At 33.7% G+C, this 20,984-nt stretch overlaps 1 protein-coding gene across 3 annotated transcripts; it reads right to left on the reverse strand.

Moving 5' to 3' along the window:
• Window positions 1–13,895: 13,895 nt before the first annotated feature.
• Window positions 13,896–17,851, reverse strand: LOC110878303. 3 transcript variants are annotated; one of them, XM_022126581.2, is made up of 5 exons: window positions 17,460–17,851; window positions 16,056–16,106; window positions 15,231–15,364; window positions 15,059–15,150; window positions 13,896–14,224 (listed from the first exon to the last, which is right to left on the reverse strand). In XM_022126581.2, the coding sequence occupies exons 1-5, from the start codon at window positions 17,739–17,741 to the stop codon at window positions 14,175–14,177; spliced, it is 609 nt and encodes a 202-aa protein (XP_021982273.1). In that variant the 5' UTR covers window positions 17,742–17,851; the 3' UTR covers window positions 13,896–14,174. The 3 variants fall into 3 exon arrangements, with proteins under 3 accessions (XP_021982273.1, XP_021982271.1, XP_021982272.1); XM_022126579.2 differs by having other exon boundaries at window positions 13,896–14,238; XM_022126580.2 differs by having other exon boundaries at window positions 13,896–14,227; window positions 17,460–17,850.
• Window positions 17,852–20,984: the final 3,133 nt, after the last annotated feature.

The raw sequence follows: 20,984 nt of genomic DNA on the forward strand, positions 1-20,984 counted from the left end.
TTGTTAATATGAAAACGAGTCGAGCGGGCTCACGAGCTACTCGAGATCGGCTTGATAATAAGCTCAATCAGCCGAGCCTTATCGAGCTCAAGCCCGAGCCCCGAGCCCGAGCTTGAAATTAGGATCGACTAGATAGCGAGCCCGAGTTCGAGCCTTGTATGTGTAGCTCGTTTGGGTTTGACGAGCCTTATCGAGCTTAGTATACTTTAGGGTTTAAACTACGCCTGGCAAATAAAACCCATTTGGGTTTTTTGGGTCATTTTAAAAATGAGAATGGGTTAAGAAATAACTAAGGATGGGTCAAGATGGGTTATATAATATCTATTTAAAATAATTCGTGACTAAGGATGGGTACTACGCTAGGTAAAAATGGATAACTCAAAAAAGAGCACTATATGCATATTTTTCATCTTATTCGAGTTTTCGTAAATGTTGGCTTCACAAATAATAAAAATTTTAAAAATAATTAAAAATTAAAAATAATAAAAATTTTCTAAAAAAATCAGAAAAATCTAAAAATTCAAAAAAAAAAAAACTAAAAAATAAAAAATAATAATAATAAAATTCTAAAAAATCAAAAAAACAATAAAAAATCCATAAAATTCTAAAAAATCAAAAAAATAATAAAAAAATCTAAAAAATTCAAAAAATCAAAAAAATAATAAAAACCCAAAAATCTAAAAAATAAAAAAAAATAAAAAAATCTAAAAATTCCAAAATATTCTAAAAAAATAGATTTTTTAGAATTTTTGGATATTTTTTATTATTTTTTAGAATTTTTTGGATTTTTTTATTTTTTTATTTTTTATAATTTTTTGGATTTTTTATAATTTTTTTATTTTTTAGAATATTTCGGGTTTTTATTATTTTTTTTATTTTTTATTATTTTTATTGTTTTTTTAGCATTTTTTTTATTTTTTAGAATTTTTTTGGTTTTTTTAATTTTTTATAATTTTTTTTATTTTTTAGAGTTTTTTTAATTTTTTATAATTTTTTTTATTTTTTAGAGTTTTTTTTATTTTTTAGAATTTTTTGATTTTTATTATTTTTTGATTTTTTAGAATTTTTTGGATTTTTTATTATTTTTTATGATTTTTAGGATATTCTTTAATTTTTTTGGATTTTTTAATTATTTTTTTGATTTTTTAATTTTTTTTATTTTTTAGAATTTTTCGATTTTTTTGATTTTTTGAATTTTTTGGATTTTTTATAATTGTTTTGATTTTTTTGAATTTTTTTGATTTTTTATCACGCCTAAATCCATTTTGACAAAAACCCATCTTGACCTAAACCCATTCTAACACATTTCTTAATAAACCCATTCTAACCCATACCCATCCTAACCCATTACCCAAACCTACCTAACCCACCCATTTTGCCACCCCTAGTTTAAACTATGTATTACTTTCTGAATGATCTAGATGTTCTTTTCTAATTGAGTTCTCAAACTATCGAGTCTAGCTTGAGCCAAGCCTTGGCTCATTAACAGCCAAAAAAGAGCTCGAGTCAAGCTTTAGCTTGTTTTAACTTGCGCCATAGATGCTTAGATAGAGCTTCGAGCCGAGCTCGAGTTTTAAGTTTTACTAACAAGCCGAGCTCGAGTTCGAGCTTCAGAAAGTTGTAACGAGCCTAGCTCGATTATGGTAAGGCTCGGCTTGGCTCGTTTGCACCCCCTATTCACACAATTCTCCCTCTCTTTCTTTATATATATATATATATATATATATATATGTATATATATAGAGAGAGAGAAAGTATATTGTACATTACGCCTTAACGCACTTCATGTACGACAACATGCGTGATTTGTTCTATAACATGCGTGATTAATGTTTTCAATATGCGTGATTATTGTGTTTCAACATGCGTGATTTTGGATTGTTGAGTTATAACGTGCGTGATTTTAAAATGAACGTGCGTAATTACCTGTCGTACGTGATGTACGTTAACCCGTAATGTACGTTAACCTTCCTCTCTCTCTCTCTCTCTCTCTCTCTCTCTCTCTCTCTATATATATATATATATATATATATATATATATAGTGAAAAGGGTGTGGAATTAAGAATTTAGGGATGTGAGAATAGAATAAGCTAAAAAGAATCCAACCAAAAGCGGATATATATTTGAGTATGTGATCAGCCATAGTATCAATAAAACAAGATTTGTGTTTAGATATAGGTATTGCATTAGGTGACAGGGGTGTTCAATAAAATCCGAAATATCCGAAAATCCGTATCCAAGATAGCCGAAAATTCGGATATCCGAAAACATGATAATCCGAATTTTCGGATTCAGGTTCGGATATGAATTTCAAAAATTTTGGATAATCCGACTATCCGATATCCGAAAATTAATTTGTTTTTATAAATATATATAGAATATGAGCATTATATTTAGTTTAAAATATAGTAAAATTAGTAAAAAAAAATAGTAAATAATCGGATTCGGGTGTGGATTTATGAATATTTTTAGTTTTCAATAGTAAATAATCGTAGGTTTTTCTTATTCTTTAAGTGACTTTACCAGCGATTGACTTCTTGTGTTTATGATGAGGTTTTATGCTATTATACATGATTTACATTATACTGTGTCACTCTGATCACTTTCTTGGTATAGGTGACTTCTTTTTTCTATATTCTATTTGTCTATATTCTTTGACTTGATATGTTGGTATGTTGTTCGTCTTGGAGCCGAGGGTCTCTTCTGGAAGCAGCCTCTCTATCCCTAGGGATAGAGGAAAGGTCTGTCTACATCTCACCCTCCCCAGACCCTATAAGTAGCTTTGCTATTTGTGGGATTTACTGGGCATGGTTGTTGTTGTTGTTGTTGTAATGTTGGAAATTTGGACAATCAAATATAGGTTTAGTTTTGTTCTATACACGAAACGATCTTTTTATTTTTTTTATAAATTCGGATATACGTTTGGATATCTGAATCTGAATCCGAATCCGAATCCGAAATTTCGGATATCATTATCCGAAATTCGGATACGGATTCAGATATTAATATTCACTATCTGAAATTTTCGGATATCTAAAAACCAGATAATCCGATCTTGAACACCCCTATTAGTCAATACCTACTTCTGAAACAATATACTTATTTACCCTAACTATATAACCGAATAATAGTTCCTTCAAATTTTCAATTTTTGTTTTTATTATCTTTTGAGCCCAGTCTTCTAATGCTACATTCAAGTTATTTCATCATGTGGAAAGCATATTTTTTCTTTTTTCTATGTATTTTAAGATATTATTCCTATTTTATCTATACTATATTATAATGCATGAGGGAGGGGCATTTTAAGATACCCAAAAAATAAGAACTTTTCCCCCTCTTTATTTATAGAAAGACCCCTAAAATGAGGGTAGTTTGGTCTTTAGCTTTTGGAGCTTTAACACCATCAGTTGATGTAAAGTCCATTGGCTTGAAATTTTCAAGAATATCACACTCATCAGACCACTTTGGTTTAAATTGATGATTTTCAATCTCCTCAAAAACAGAGGGGCCCATTGGTCTGTCAAGTGTGATTTTGTTACCAAGTTTGTCAGTGATTTTCACTTCTTGGTCATTCTTGTTTGTGGGGATGAACTCAGCAGTTACATCAGTGGTTGAAACAGATTTTTCAAAAGCAGTGTTTTCATCATCATGTTTTCTATAACCAACCCCAAATTTCACATTGCTTTTTATCTGTTTCTCAAGCATAACCTCATACCCTTTGCATGATTCCACCCATCTCTCACATTTGATCTGGGTGGATTCTAACTCCTTTTTGCAACCTTGGTATTTTTCTACCAAGGTTTGAAGTTGGGTTTTGGTTATGCTTTGCTCTTCTTTCATGCTGCAAATCTCTTTCTCTTTTTCAGCCAATTTGTTTTTAAGTTCTTTTAGAGACCTTTCAAATATGACTTCATCAGATAAGATTTTATCACGAAGGTTTTCATTCACCTCTTTGATGTTAGCAAAAGCAATAATGCAATTGTCAGAACACAGTTTTTCAAGAACTTGAGGTGATACCTTTGCAGCAGCCATCATTGCACAACCACATTTAGGATTTTCCTCATCTTCAGCTCTCTTTTCTATCTCACCTGTCTTTTCTTCTTCGGACCATGGATCTGTCAGTGGTTCAATCAGGGTGCCTGAACTTTCTTCCAACAGTACTTCATTAGCCACAGCAGTAACCACTTCTTCAATCACCTCATCCACTGTTTCAGAGACCAGCTGTTCCTCTTCAGATTCAACACCCTCCTGTATTGACTCTAATGCCATCAAACAGAATTCATCATGAGAAGAAACATTAGAAGCATAGAGTGCAAAATTTTCATCACTGAGGTCTTCAGGCATGCTGCTCCAGTCAACAAATTCTTGAGTAAAGAAACTTTGTTGATCTGGTTGTGTTGCTACTGGAGCAGTGGTTTGTGGTGCAGGTTGCACTTGTGCCTGGGGAGCAGGGATTTGAACATATTGGATCTGTGGAGCAGCTGTTTGGACATAATGCACTGGCACAGGAGCAACAGCATAGTGAGCAGTGTTCACATGTGCTCCTGGGGCATGTTGGGCATAGTGCACAGTGTTTTGATTTTGAGGTCTAGGATGAACTAGGGTGAGTGATTATGGGACCATTTGTTTGACTCCTACACTCTCTAGCAAAATGTCCTAACCTGTTACACTTATAACACTTGATTTTCGATTTATCCAACCCAACCCTTAGATTCCCATGCAACCCTGGGAATTTTCGCCCTGTTCTTTTATAAAACTTGCTAGTTCTAACACTTAGCAAGGCCAGTTGGTGCAGGATGTCCATTTCCTCTAGATCAGTGGGGTCGAAATGCTGTAGATCATTGAGTTCAAAGCTTAAATTGTCTGACATCTGGTTTTCATTTGCAGTGAATGCATAACCTGTAGAGTGAGGATCAGGGTTGTTAAAATTTGCACCAGCAGTTATGTCAAGAAGTGATCATAACCCTGATCCTTACCACTACCACCAGATTCTTCTTGACCCAGAAGAGCAGTGTTACCGAATGAATAATCATCAACGGTTTTCCCTGACTCTTGTAACTTCCTTTTCTGGTTCAACTCCCTTTCGTAGGTCAGGAGTCGACCATGGAGTTGGGTCAAGGTCAGATCCTTGAACTCAGGTGAATTTCGGGTGACAAAAGCTATTGTGTCCCATTTTTCTGGTAGTGACCTAAGGAACCTGCTGTTTTGAGTTGAGTTTGTAAAAGTGGTTTTAACAAGCCTCAGTTCACTGATGAGACAACTGAAACACTCAAATTGTTGCGTCAGTGATTCACCTTTAACATGACAAAATGTTTCATACTGTTGGTTCAGGATTTCCCTATTGTTTTCTATGACTTCTTCGGTACCTCCAAACTGTTCCTTAAGCGCGTCCCACAACTCTTTGGCATTGTCACAATGTAACAATCCAGCATATATTTTGTTGGGCAGCGCTGATGCTATGATACTAAACGCTTTAGCATCTAGTTCAAATTTTTGATAATCCGTTTCAGTATAATTTTCAACAGGTTTTGGAACTTGTTTTTTAGCATCTTCAGCGCTTGGCACTGTAGGAACATGAGGACCAAAGATAACAGACTTCCAACAACCTGTGCTTTGTTGAGCGAGGATGTGACCCATCCTCCTCTGCCAGATGTTGTACTCATTTCTTTTTAGCATATGTGGTTTAAAAAGAGAACCAATGTTGTTTTTATCGTCCTGAGATTGTGACGTCATTCTTGTTGTTTTACAGGTACTGAGAAATCAACTTTAATGGTGATTAATCCTTACTCTGTTTTTCAACGACGAACAAACGATAAGTATCAACTGTTTTGAGCTGAACTATTTACGTCAAAATGATTGTTAAATCAAATTTGACTGTCCAAGCTCTGATACCAATTGTTGGATCTGAGTTTGTTTTTGATTGTATTTTATGTTTGTAAATAAGATGAAGATGGATGAGTGTGCAGCGGAAATTAAGATGAAAACAAACTTTGCATACAATCAAACGAGAGTAATACTTTTATCAAACATCTTTACACAATGAACCAAAAGATTGAATTTATTTCAAACACGATTACAATGATTGATGAATGATTGCAAACTCCCCCTCAGCCAGAGCTCAGTAGTTTGTTCGTGCAAAGAAGACGAATGATGCAAAGAGCTAATAGAACAGTACCAAGTACTGAACTATTTATAGGCACTTGCAAACTACTGAGCATCTTTGCTGACGTCACCAAGAAAGTGACATCTAACCTCCTAACAAACTCTAACCTCTGACCTATACAGACACTGCTTGTGTTAACTACTGCTAATACATTCTATTACAAAACAGACTTTAGAACAGCTGCTGCAACCTTCTACTGCTGTGAACCCAGCAGCACTTGTCCGGATCAGCAGTGCTTGACTCAAGGCAGTAGATTGAATCAGCAGGACTTTAGTCTTCCATCAGATCTTTAGTTGAGCAGCAGTTATGGGTCAGCAGTTTAGCAAGATCAGCAGATAGGAGGTCATCAGTAGTTGTAATCACTTTCAAGGGGAGAGATTTGTATATCAACATCTGCTTATTCAGGATCCACTGCTCTGATCCAGTTTTGGCTTTAATTATCTGTTCCTCTGATAGGGTTCAATCCCAACAACTTGTGATCTAATGTGCCTAATCTATAAAAAGGGCTCCATCTATGCAAACAAAAACAAAAGAAATTAAAAATACCGTAACATAAAATAAAGATATTTCCTGTCACATTTTATTTTATTAAAACTGCCTAATATCTATACTTAGATATATCTCATAAAAAACTTAAAACTAACCACAACAAACTTCCTAAATAAAGGGGTGGAAAATCTAAAATTAAACCCTAATGCACTTCTATAGTTACTACCATAAATATAGCCGGACACTCCTATATCTATTGCTAAACAAAGTTAAAAAAATGGATCCAGGTCTGAATTCAATTGTTGCGAAAGGTTAGTTTTGTTATATCGCAGCAGTGAATATTTTTTTTATTTACTATTATGTGAATGTTAACTTATTTGATTTTTCAGATTCAGTTGCATGATGAACATGCCAATTTAAACAACACATTTGTCGAACAAGCTTCTAAGGTATTGATTTTGCTGGTTTTTAAGTATTATTTTTGCGTACATCTTTCATATTAACATGTTCGTTATGTTATTATATGTGTGTTTTATTGCAGGATGATGGTGATAAAAGTATTGATATTATTTCTTATGGTGCAATGTTTAGTCCATACAAGTTTAATCTTCAATGTGAATTTAGTGAAGATGTAATTTTAAGGTTTATTTAATATTTTTTAACTTTTGTATTTAATTTTTGTCATTCATAGGGATCGGAAGTTTGAGACTCAAATGAAGAGATCCAAGAGACTCTCTTAATGGAAATGGAGTGAGATTATTAATTTAGACGATTCTGAGGACAATGACAAAGAAGAGGAATTAGAAGATACTGCCGATTCAAGCACAAACCAGAAAACCCGATTAAAAATACGTCGAGTGTCAATTCAGAAGCGGAACAGATTTCATGCAGTCTAATATGAAATCTATCAAGTGTTTTTATATTATTTTTTTTCATTTTCAGTTGTTATGTTTGACCTAGACGTGTGAATAAAGTTTATTTTATATTTGAACTTTATCTTTGGTGTTAATATAATGCAATTATTAACCATACTAATAAAGTTCAAAATTAAGTTAATATTCTAAATTTACAAGTCAACTAAACTTATATAAGTTAATATCCTAAAGTTGCAATAAATAGATATTGCAGTTAGATATAGTAAAGCTGAAATTATAAATATTACAGTTATTCTTGGATATTAATCTAATAATTTGCATTTCTAAATTAACAAGTAATAAAGTAATAAACTTTAAAGCTAAACTGAAAAACTGAACTTACTATGATATAAAGTTAATAAAAAATTAATTATTTTATAAACATTTTTATAACAAGTAATATAAATAAAATACTCCAGAAATTTACAATTTTTACGAGATAAATTCTAAACTGGGTTGCAAATTTTTAGGAATTATAAGTTCAACTATATTGTTATATATAATATTAGTCAGTTCTATAATAATTATTTACCAACTTGACTAGATACATAGTAGTAGATTGTGTTGCATATTTTTAGGGATTATTAGTTAAAAGTAGACTCATATAGATAAGATTAGTTAGGAACTAAATTTGAACTTAATATGATATAAGGTTAATAAAGATATAAACTCTTATCATTCTATTTTTTTATAAAAACAGTTATTGAAATTTTATAAAAATATAAAATTTTTTATATTTGTAAAAAACCGAAATTTAACAAGTTAAGTTAAAGCTCTAAAACGTACTTAGGAGTCAAATACTATTTTTTATTTTTATAAAAACAAAAATTTTAAACTTAAAGTTTATTGGATGGGTACTATTTGGATATTTAGAAAAAGTTATGAACTTTAAAGAATAAAATTATACTTTATAATTTAACCAAAAAAATAAACAAACTTTACAATTATAACAACTTATCTTCTATTTTTTGTTTTTTGATTATTAATTTAAAACAAAAAACAAAACTTTTACATATGTGTAAACTTATGACATATATCCACCACAATAATGTTATCATAAATATTATACGAATAAGAAAACTACCAGAAACGAGTGTCACAATGCAATGTGTCGCCCCGACGCATCGCGCGGGCACCCTGCTAGTATAACTATATGCGAGACTTATATTTTGTGATTTATATTACATGTAACGCAGCTTATCATGTTTAAATTTATCGTAGTTGTTTATCCATATTACAAAAATCGTCCTTTATGTATGTTACTTATTGCAAACTGTGTCCTTTATCTTCAATAATTACAGAAAACGTACTCGATGTTTGTAAACTCTTGCAAGTTATATCCTTTAGCCCTAACTCGGTTAATTTTTGTGGTTAAATCTGACCAAATGGACCCCACATGAGGGTATTTTTGTGTTTAAATCTGACCAAATGGACCCCATATGAAAGTAAAATGACCAAGATACCCTCATGTGGGGTCCATTTGGTCAAATTTAACCACAAAAAATTAACTGAGTTAGGGCTAAAGGACATAACTTGAAAGGTTTGCAAACATCGAGTATGTTTTCTGTAATTATTAAAGATAAAGGACACAGTTTGCAATAAGTGACATACATAAAGGACGATTTTTATAATTTACTCTAGTTGCTAAATGTAAAGTTACATAAAATTAGAAGTACAAGAAAAAGAATTCTATATGAAAATCTCATTGAGTATTTTTTAACAAACTAATGGACATACACAATACACGAAAGGTATTGGGTAAGGCTTGACGCTAGGATTACCAATATATGTACCATACCCGTCGTCTTATTGTCATTCCTACCAACTTGTGATCATGTTTCGGTAACACAATTTATGTTTTGGTTAACTAAACGGGTATATGGGTAACCCTTTTTTTATGCACCTTTATTATATAAATGTTATATGTCATAGCTTAAATCTTCAATTTAAGTTTACAAATAATCTTTACAATGTAAACGACTATCCTTTAATTAAATGGATTAATCTATCTTAGAGCATCTGCCTGTCGTTAATTTAAAAAAAAAATTATTTTAGAACATCTGACCAATTGGAGACGACTCTGGGACATCCAAATATGTCCCATGGGCCTGACAGGTGGGTTTGGACGTTGGACGGCCTGGGTCCTTTCTCTGTGAGCAGCGTTAAAAGAGCTTTAATGGATGCGCGTTATGACACTCCGGCACGGATAAGCAGGTTGAACAGTTGGATTCCGAAGAAGGTGGGAATAGTGGTGTGGCGAGCAGAACTTGACCGCCTACCGACGAGATGCGCCTTGATGAATAGACATATATTCGTGCCATCTGTTTTATGTCCCACGTGTGGGGAAGTCCAGGAAACGGTCGAACATGTTTTTGTGTCGTGTGGTTTCGCTCAATCAATTTGGTTAGTAATCTCCCAATGGTGCAAGCTCCAACCGATTTATGCATTTGGAATAAGGGTACTGGTGGATATAGATACATTTATAACCGGATCAAGTAAATACAAAAAAGCTCTTCACGCGGTAGTTTTAACGACGTTCTGGTGCATTTGGAAACATAGGAATGCTCGAGTTTTCGAACAAGCCCCGTGTTCGATTCAGTCGGTAATTGGGGAAGTGAAGACCTTTAGTCATCTATGGGTTAAGCATAGATCTAAACAAGCAGGCCTGGAGTGGGAGATTTGGAAAGGTTTTAATTTGAATAAGGTGGGATGGTAATTTTGGTGCAGGCTCTGTTTTATGAGCTGTAGTTGTAATGGTTTACTTTGTGTTTTGTATTGACTAGTTTCCTGCTAGTCTATTAGACCATGCGTAGTGGGGCGTTTTTTTTTTAATTGCCCAATCACGCCCAATAACGCCCCTTCACCGCCCCCTGGGCGTGATTGGGCGTTATCTTGCAAAAAATGCTCCTTGGCGTGGTTTGAGAAACGCCGAGTAGGGAAAAGGTTGGCCAATCACATTAGAGATTCCATTTGCTTGGCCAATAAGATTTTTAGGTATTTTTTCTTATTTTATTTTAGAGTTAAATGCCATTTTAGTCCCTGTGGTTTGGACCATTTTGCCAGTTTAGTCCAAAGGTTTCATTTTTAACCTGTGGGTCCAAAAAGGTTTCACAGTTGCCATTTTAGTCCACTGGGTTAACTTCATCCATTTTTTCTATTAACGAGAAGGCCAATTCGGTAATTTTGTATGTAATTCTGTTAACTAAAAGGGCAATTCAGCCATATAAAATGACCGAATTGGTCTTCTCGTTAACAAAAAAAATGGGTGGAGTTAACCCAGTGGACTAAAATGGCAATGGTGAAACCTTTTTGGACCCACATGTTAAAAATGAAACCTTTGGACTAAACTGGCAAAATATCCTAAACCACAGGGACTAAAATGGCATTTAACTCTTTATTTTACTACAAAACATATTGCCCAATAAGACTTGGGGTATGGGGCGTGGGGCGGGGGAAGCTAGCTGACATGGCGGGTTGTGAATGGCCAATTCAAACTAGCCGTTGGGGCATGTTTAAAAAAAATTTCCTTTATAAATACCTTACCATATTTAACATTTTTCTCACACAATATCAAACACATAAAACACAATCTTGCCATGAGTTCTTCAAGTTATAGTGAATCGTCCTCATCATCTGACGATGGTGCGGAAATATTTCTACAAATGATCGCGACGGTGGTGAAAGCTATCGTGGAAGACGAAGACGATGAGGAAGAGACTCAACAACCTAAACGGAGGAGAAGGTACATCGCTCGTGAACGGCACATCGCTAACAATTTGTTGGTAAGCGATTTTTAAGGATATCTAGAGATCTTGAGGAGAAGTATGTTTATTTCCAACAAAAACCCGATGTAACCGGGCAATTAGGATTTAGTACGTGGCAAAAGGTCACGGCCGCACTTAGGCAGTTAGCGTACGGCAATAGTTCGGACATTATGGATGACTATTTAAAAACGTCTGCACGTGTAGCTAGAGAAAGTCTTCACAACTTTTGTTCGTGTATTCTAGAACTTTATAGGAAAAGATATTTGAGAAAGCCCTCCTTCAGTGACATGCAACAAATATTGGAACATCACGCAGATTATCATAGGCTACCTGGAATGCTAGGTAGTATGAAATGGGCTTGGGAACTTTGTCCTACCCAATGGTAAGGCGCTCACACTAGTGGATTTCACGGGATACCAGCCATCATGCTTGAAGCGGTTGCGTCCCAAGATCTTTGGATATGGCATGCGTTCTTCGGTATGCCAAGTTCACATAATGATATTACGATCATAAACCACTCGCCCCTTTTCAATGATCGGGTAAATGGTGTAGGACCCAAAGGAACTTTCTTTGTAAACGGGGTTGAGTACGTGTATGAGTACTACCTAGTTGATGGGATTTACCCAGAGTGGGGGGTTTTCGTAAAATCGTTCACAAAACACGGTACCACAGATCCAAAGAGATTAAAGTTTAACAGGGTCCAGATGGCTGCACATAAAGACGTCGAGCGAGCATTCGGTGTTTTGAAGAAAAGGTTGCGAATATTGGCAATGCCTTGTCGACTATGGGACAAAGATCAGATTGGAAACGTGATGTACATATGTATCATTCTTCACAACATGATTTTGAAGGATGAAGGTAGAGCGGTCGTTACCTACTATGATGACGATGACCCCCCACCAGGTAACGTAACAGACGAAGATAAAGCGGCAAATGAATTTTTGATCAAGTCAAGGGATATACATCACAACCTTCGATCTGATTTGGTGGATCATATTTCAACGATTCCTGGGTTCGAAACCGACGAAGACGACGAAGAATGATAGTTTTTTATTTTGATAATTATTTTGTATGTTTATTTTAATAATTATTTTGTATGTTTATGTAGTTTTTAATGGTTATAAATATATGTGTATATATATATATATATATATATATTAAAAAAAACTGATGTGGCTTGGCCACGCCAACCAAGCCACGCCCACCATACCCCATCCAAAGTGGGTTTGTGAATTGAGTTTTAAAATTACACGTGTCAACCCATGCCCCAACCCAAGCCCCACCATACCCCACGGTCTAATGCCCCATCCTCACTACACCCATTTTAGAAAACGCCCAATAATATCTCATTGCTGACTGGGCTGCCACATGGCGCAAAACGCCCAAAGGTGAATATTGCCCACCACGCATGGTCTTAAAATGATTGAATAAAAATTTTCGTTGGACTATCAAAAAAAAAGAACATCTGACCAGGTTAGTCAATGTGTAACACTAGAGAGACGGATTAATCTTAGAACATCTGCCGTTAAAATTAAAAAAAAAAAAAAAAAAAAAAAACCGTATTTTAGAAAATCTGACAAGGTTAGTCAATGTGTGACACTAGAGTAATGATTATTAAACTAGTCTAGTCTTCATATACTACTATTGATATTTCCCCAGTCAGGTATAAAACACTTGTTACAGGTATCTAAGTCCCCTAGTACGTTGACATAAAGACATTTGGTTAAATCCATACATCCAGAATTCGTTGGACTATCAAAAAAAAGAACATCTGACCAGGTTAGTCAATGTGTAACACTAGAGAGACGGATTAATCTTAGAACATCTGCCGTTAAAATTAAAAAAAAAAAACAAAAAAAAAACCGTATTTTAGAAAATCTGACAAGGTTAGTCAATGTGTAACACTAGAGTAATGATTATTAAACTAGTCTAGTCTTCATATACTACTATTGATATTTCCTCAGTCAGGTATAAAACACTTGTTACGGGTATCTAAGTCCCCTAGTACGTTGAGATAAAGACATTTGGTTAAATCCATACATCCAGAATTCGTTGGACTATCAAAAAAAAGAACATCTGACCAGGTTAGTCAATGTGTAACACTAGAGAGACAGATTAATCTTAGAACATCTGCCGTTAAAATTAAAAAAAAAAAAAAAAAAAAACGTATTTTAGAAAATCTGACAGGTTAGTCAATGTGTAACACTAGAGTAATGATTATTAAACTAGTCTAGTCTTCATATACTACTATTGATATTTCCCCAGTCAGGTATAAAACACTTGTTACGGGTATCTAAGTCCCCTAGTACGTTGACATAAAGACATTTGGTTAAATCCATACATCCAGAATTCGTTGGACTATCAAAAAAAAGAACATCTGACCAGGTTAGTCAATGTGTAACACTAGAGAGACGGATTAATCTTAGAACATCTGCCGTTAAAATTAAAAAAAAAAAAAAAAAAAAAAAAAAAAAAAACCCGTATTTTAAAAAATCTGACAGGTTAGTCAATGTGTAACACTAGAGTAATGATTATTAAACTAGTCTAGTCTTCATATACTACTATTGATATTTCCCCAATCAGGTATAAAACACTTGTTACGGGTATTTAAGTCCCCTAGTACGTTGACATAAAGACATTTGGTTAAATCCATACATCCAGAAAAGTCATCAAAATTCATAACAAGTTACAAAAGCAATTCCCTATGGTAAACTTTTCAAGCTTTTCTCTTTGCACTTGATTTCAGGTAGTTAATGGCGACCTTGGAAAAATGTGTAATCGAGAAAAACATTTGCATGTATGCACGGCTTTTTACAATGCTCTCCCGTATTCCCCTAGCTTTTCTAGCTACCGCTGGTCCCTCCAGCTCGGGTTTTGTTTGGACCGCCACCACCTGCTGCATTGATGCTAACCAAGTAAAAATAATGTAAAACTCAGGCTCCAAAGCAAATGAGTAAAACTAGAGGTAGGGGTGTAAGTGAGTCGAGCCGCTCGTAAACTACTTCAGATCGGCTAGCTATTAGCTCGAATCAAGCCGAGCTTAAATTGAAGCTCATTTAATAAACGAGGTTGAGCCCGAGCTTCACATATTGAGTTTGACTAGGCTTACGAGCCTAAACAAGCTTTAACAAGCCTTTTATCTTTTTATTTAGTGTATATAAATTATTATTGTATATTTGTATATAATATTATGATAAAAATAATATATATCATGTTATGTAACTATATCATAATTAATAAACAAGTTGAGCCCAGGCCGAGCACGATCTTCAAAAACTACTCATGAACCAAGCTCGAGCGTAGGTGATGAGCTCAGGCTTGGCTCGGTTTGGCTCATTTACACCCTAACTAGTGCCCGCAAAATAGGTGGGCCAGGAAACATGTCAAAATGAAAATGGGTTGTTTTGTAGTATCAATAGATCGGCCCAGGTCGGGCCAGCCTATAAACACTGTTTTCTACTTTTTCAGTTTCATAAACAATAATCAAAAAACTATAACATCACAATGATAATATCATAATATATCTTTGAATATAAAAGGAGTTAAATGAATTTATGCATTTTGAATAAACTTTGGTGACTTTCAATCCATTTGACATGTTCTAGCTAATCTTTAAAAATTACCTATTAGAGACGATGTATATCCCAGACTGATCCCTTTTCCCATAAATGGGTTGGAACTGCAACCCCAAGTAAAACCATGTGAGGGCTGAGAATGTACTGCTAACCTGATGGATTCATGTTTGTCAATTGGCGCAATTTTTCCTCAGCCACACGCACAGCACGGGTTGAGCTTTTAACACCCTGGGTTATCTCCTGGCTGCAATAAAAGTTGACCCATATGTGAATTATTATAAACTTTGATTAGAAGTAAGTAAAACCAGTGAGTTTTTTGATAACCCTAAATCACTGAGCTCCATTGTTAGGTCACTGATCTCCATTCCAGATAAACGAACAGCAGCCATTGTGTCAGGGAGTTCCTCCCTAGTAACATCAAGCAGTTTTTCAAGAGATTCTGCTGCCCTTTTAAAAGCCTTCAGCCCACAAAATGAAGTCATATAAGAATAGTAATTGGTTAACATTGTTCAATAAGTTTAAACTTTAATTTTTTTTTTTTTTTTTGTAGATCTTTATCTTAAATTAGCTTTAAAATAGCTACAGTGACATGAGCTAAATAAACAGAAACAGAGGACAGTATAAGATAGTATTTGGATGTGCTTCTTCTGTTTGCATGTCTCAACTTTTTCAGAAGTATAGTTATTTAAAAAAAATAAATAGATGGATGAAACGACCAAAAATGGTCCTTCAAACTTCAAAAAAGGTTAAACGGGTGAATAAGTAATTTTATTTCACACTTGAATAATCAGTTATGTTCAGAACTTCAGATGGTATAAAACTAATAATTTGATCCTACATGATCAGATAATATGCAGAACTTGCTTATCCAAACATAAAAAGCTGGTTATACAGTAATCAGAGAACATGTTCCAAAACACAAATCCATTCATCACCTATCGAAGATTGTTAAGGCAAAATACCGCAAAATATAAATGCAAATGAGGCAATACAAGGACTAAACAACAAATGTCACACCTTAATACTGGAATTACATTTGAGCGTCCAACCAATGGGTGACACTTTAAAATGATACCATACTATTATAATGATGTCCAAAGTAAACAACTGTGAACAGAAAAATAAATATTCAGGATTCATATGACTAACCAGAAGGGTAGGGATAGTAGAGCAGAAAAGCCAAGTAGCAGAAATTCCCGCCTACAGAATGGGAACATTAAATTAGTAATGATCAGGCACTATTGCACACTAGCATCGTTCCTGAAAAGAACATGGTCAAATGCTAAGAAATTATGGTTGAATAGAAATATGCATCCTTCAATTACCCTTGGCCTTGAAGACCAGTAATTATGGGTTCCATACCAAAAAAGTGACATAGAGATACAATTGCTCGCTCCATTCCAATATACACAATAAATTAAAGAAACAAATTGTCGAACATGAACTTCTTTTTGGTAATGAAAATAGTGCTGCTATGCTTGTGTAACAAGAAAACCAAAACTTGTTTTTGGCAAGACTATTCAATCTTCCAAACACCGTCTTCTATCCAATGTAAACACAAAAATGTGTCCCATCTTTTAAGAAGCCATTATTTCTTCTTAAGAGGGGTCATCAAAAATTAGATCTCCTTAATAGTAATGATTCGTTCCATCTTCCCAGCTCACAGACTTTAAGTTGTCTACACCGTAGACCAACCATAATTACTTATTTAAAAATCAACATAAAACCGCACAACTTTTTAACAAAGTATTAAAACTACACAAGCACCCATGACATCGACACTAACAGCCATGGCATAGTTATTAAAGACGCTAGGTGCACTCAAGGCTCATAGGCCTCGCCTAGGGCCTAGGCGCAAGGCACAAAAAAAGCGAGGGCCTAAGAAAAAAAGCGGACAACGGAAAAATTAAAAGTATTTTATGTATTAGAAAATCAATATTATTCTTCAAATACAATAAACAAAAGCTATTATATATAACATTTAATATCATCTATTTATTACCAAAAGTTCAAAAATATTAGTGTAAAAAAGTAGTTTTCCTTAGATAAAAGTAGAAGTCTGACTCGAATCTTGCCAATATTTTGAGAATTTGTCCAGAAACTCTCCGGAATCTATGAATCTCGCTGGGATCTACGCCTGAACAATCACCTGGAGAATTAAAGCATAATTGCCTTGACTTAAAGCGCGAATGCCTCGCCTGGAAGATGGGCCTAGGCGCAAGAGGATGGCTTTTAACACTATGCAATAAAGTAGTTTCCCATCGTTCACAAACAGAGCTGTATTAACAATCATTACTATTTTCCTGTAACTTCATATCATTCCTTTGTAAATTAAAATGTAGCTCATCTTTAAACTTAAGAGATCATACTTCTTTCTGACGTCCATGGTTAACTTAACTAACATCAAATATGCAATACCCCAAGCACAAAGTAGCAACTTAACAGTATTGAACTTGAAAATCTCTACACATGATCAAAACCTAGAAAATTACATAGCAGAAAACTGAAAACTAGCATTTCATCAAAAAAGAAAAAAGAAAACTTAGATATTACCGCACAGGCGATGAAATTGAGGACGAGAATATGCCGTTGCGTGAGGTTCCATCGCGGTAGCGGCGGCGGAGATCCTACGGAGGTAGTAAAGGTAGTGGAAGAAGAAACGGACGGCTCCAACGACGACGTATCGGTTGAGTTTGTAGAAAGAGAAGCGACGCACAAATTGTGCGGTAGTCGACGGCGGAGGTTAGGCGGACGGACGGTGGCGGAGGATTGGTGGCGGTGAGAGTAACTGATGTTAGGGCACGAAATCTGTTGCAGATTAAGTGAAGTGATCATCGTTTGAATCGCCGGAACGAGACACACACACGCACCAAGAGTACTGAGTAGTGTTGTATATTTACAATTTGGACCCAACTTTACATCTCATCTTCAGCCTATGTCTGTCTAGGGTTGAGATCCTGTACAAACATTGTTAATTATAAGAACCGTAAGAACAAATCTGAACCATTGATAATTTAAATCAAGGGTTGATATTGATTATAAAAAAACCCTTATAATTAAAAGTTACTACTAAAAAATTAGGGGTAATTTTGTAAAATTGCTAGTCATTTGACCATTTTCCATTAAATACAAATTCCACCAAGGTTTTTAAACTAAAATAACTTTTATATATTTTATTATTTTTTTAAAAAATATATATCATAAAATCAAGTATTTTTTTATCTTTAATATGAGTACCATATTGCTATACTTTTTTGTATTTATAAAAGTGATTTTTAAAAAAGTTAGCAAAAGGTGTTTTATAATTGTGCTGATAACGTGCTGATTATGTGTTAATTACAAAATAATACAACCAAACACCAAAAGTAGATATAATCAGCACATCTGGTGTGCTGATAATGGAGAACAATTGAGGTTGTTGTGCTGATGTCGTTTATGTTGATAATGGAGAACGATTGAGGATGATGTGCTGATAATGAAGAACGATTAAGCATGTTATGCTAATTATATAGTGTTGTGCTGATTATATTTTTTGTAATTATTTTTAATTAGTTTTAAATAAATATGGTCAAAAGGTCTAAATTACCCTTAAACTAATTTTTTATTGATAGACACTTGTCAATTATTTGTTGGTTCTTACGGTTCTTACAAACTTAAGTGTTTGTATTTGATCCCATTCCTGTCTGTCTATACGATTTAATTTTTTCAAGTAACGATTATACTTTACTAGGTTAGAACCCGTGTATCACACGGGATAAATAAATGTAATTTTATATATTAATTAATAAAAAGTTATATATTTATGAACTACGTATATTGTACGAGTTAAATAAATGTAATTTTATATATCAAATAATAAAAAAAGTTATATCTTTGAAAACCATATGTACTAGAGTTTTGACTTGTGCCGCGCGTTGCAGCGGCAAAGTCGCGTTTGTAACTTTGTTGCACGCATAACGATGATGAGATTAACATGTGGTGAACGCACATGGCATTACGCGTTTTTTTTTTACTTTGTTACACACGTTACGTTCGTGAAATTAACGTCATAAGACATAGATAAAAAATAGTATGTCTGAGACGTTGCGGTGTAAAGTTGTAGAAGTAATTTAGACAATAGTGTAACATCGTAAAAGTAATTTAGACACAAACGTGGTCAGACATAGATAAAGAAAGTATAATAATGTGTCGCACGTTGCGGTGTAAAGTCGTAATTGTTATTTAAACAAAAGGTGTCAAGTTATTAGGTAGAAAAGGTTGGGGGGTCAAAGTTGTCAATTACCAGAAGTTATAAGTTAAGCGGGTCGTAAAAGTAATTTAAACAAAAGAAAGTGTTAAGTTATTAAATAGAAAAGGTAGGAGAGCCAAAATTGACAATTACTAAAAGTTAAAAGTAAATGTGTAATTTACTTAGTTAATGACGTTTCATGTCAGAAATTTAAGAATTAATTTACTTAATAGTGAAGCGGGTGTCCGGAGTGGGCTCGGCAAAGGGTTCGGCAAACCCCATTGCCGCGCGGCAAACACCTTTGCCAACCCTTTGCCGAAGCGGTTTGTTTGGTCACGCGGGGAGGGCTCGCCGATTCGGGGAAGAGTGTATGTGAGAGAGAGGGTAGTGTGGGTGGGGTCCATTCCAATCTCAACCAATCACACCTTTTTCTTTTTTTTTAAAATAGTTTACCACTTCACCAAGTGTCTAAACCATTGCCTACACTTTTGAGCATAGTTTACCACTTTGACATGACACACTCTCATTGGTTGATTTTTTTGTCATTCTCAAGTATTTAACCACTCCTTACACCCTAAAAATTTTAAGGTTAAGAGAGAAAAGTAATAATAACCTACGTTTCATGTAAAAAAATACTTTTGTTTCAATTACACAATTATTGTTCTCGCTCTGTCTGCACTCCACATTGGGAATGTTCATGTCAAATACAAAATCCAAAAAGGCCCACAAAAGAATGTAGTGGCATATACCACCGACCATTCTTTTTAATGTATTGTATAATTATACAGATTAAATAAATATAATTTTGTATACTAAATACTAAAAACGTCGTATCTTTAAAAAAACTGGTGTATAATCGAGTTGAATAAATCTATCAAATAATAAAAAAATACATCCTTAAAAACCCTGTATATTACACATGTTGAATAAATCTAAAAAAAGTTTTATCTTTAAAAACAATGTGTATTACACAGATTAAAGAAATGTAATTTTGTATATTAAATACTAAAAACGTCATATCTTTAAAAAATCCATAATTTTTTTATTATTTACTATACAAAGTTACATTTATATAACATGTGTAATACTTGAAGTTTTTAAAAATATAACTTTTTTTATCATTTGCTATGTAAAAACGTCATATCTTTAAAAAAGCTCATGTATAGTCGGGTTGAAAAATCTACCAAATAATAAAAATTATATCCTTAAAAAACTTCGTGTATTGCACGTGTTGAATAAATCTAATTTTACATAGCAAATGATAAAAAAGTTATATTTTATAAAAACTCCGTGTATTACACGGGTTATATAAATGTAACTTTGTATAGTAAATAATAAAAAAATATATTTTTAAAAACCCTGTGTTTTACACGAGTTGAATAAATATAATTTTGTATACCAAATAATAAAAACGTTATTTTTTAATAAATTAGGATAACATTTAATACTAATTTATTAGTTATATATTTAATATAAAATAAGTAGGAAAGAGGGGCATTTATTTTAAAAGTATATTAAATTAACAATTTAGATTTGAGGATAATATTTTATTAAAGTATGATAAGATTTAATATTAATTTATTATTTATTTATTTAATTAATATAAGATAAGTATAGAGTTTAGGATACTTTCAGTGAATGATACGTGTCCAAAAGTTGGTTTCTTTTATTATAGTAGTTAGATTTGTCTAGGTTTGAATGTGCATCTCATCTTCCGTTTTAAAGTAAAGTGCAAATTGTCACCTAGTCTTTTGTTTTTAGGGTTTCTCTAACACTCACTACTTAAATTCCTAGGGACTATTCACGAGCCGAGCTGAACCGAGATTTTTGTTCGTGTTCGGCTCGTTTAC

Source organism: Helianthus annuus, chromosome 9, assembly GCF_002127325.2.
Source record: "Helianthus annuus cultivar XRQ/B chromosome 9, HanXRQr2.0-SUNRISE, whole genome shotgun sequence".
Lineage (NCBI taxonomy): Eukaryota > Viridiplantae > Streptophyta > Magnoliopsida > Asterales > Asteraceae > Helianthus > Helianthus annuus.

Coding starts and splice junctions, on each gene's coding strand:
- LOC110878303 (XM_022126579.2), bottom strand. CDS start 17,741: ATGATCACTTCACTTAATCTGCAACAGATTTCGTGCCCTAACATCAGT. Junction 16,107..17,459: donor TCAATTTCATCGCCTGTGCG/GTAATATCTAAG, acceptor CCCATTCTGTAG/GCGGGAATTTCTGCTACTTG. Junction 15,365..16,055: donor CTACTATCCCTACCCTTCTG/GTTAGTCATATG, acceptor TGTGGGCTGAAG/GCTTTTAAAAGGGCAGCAGA.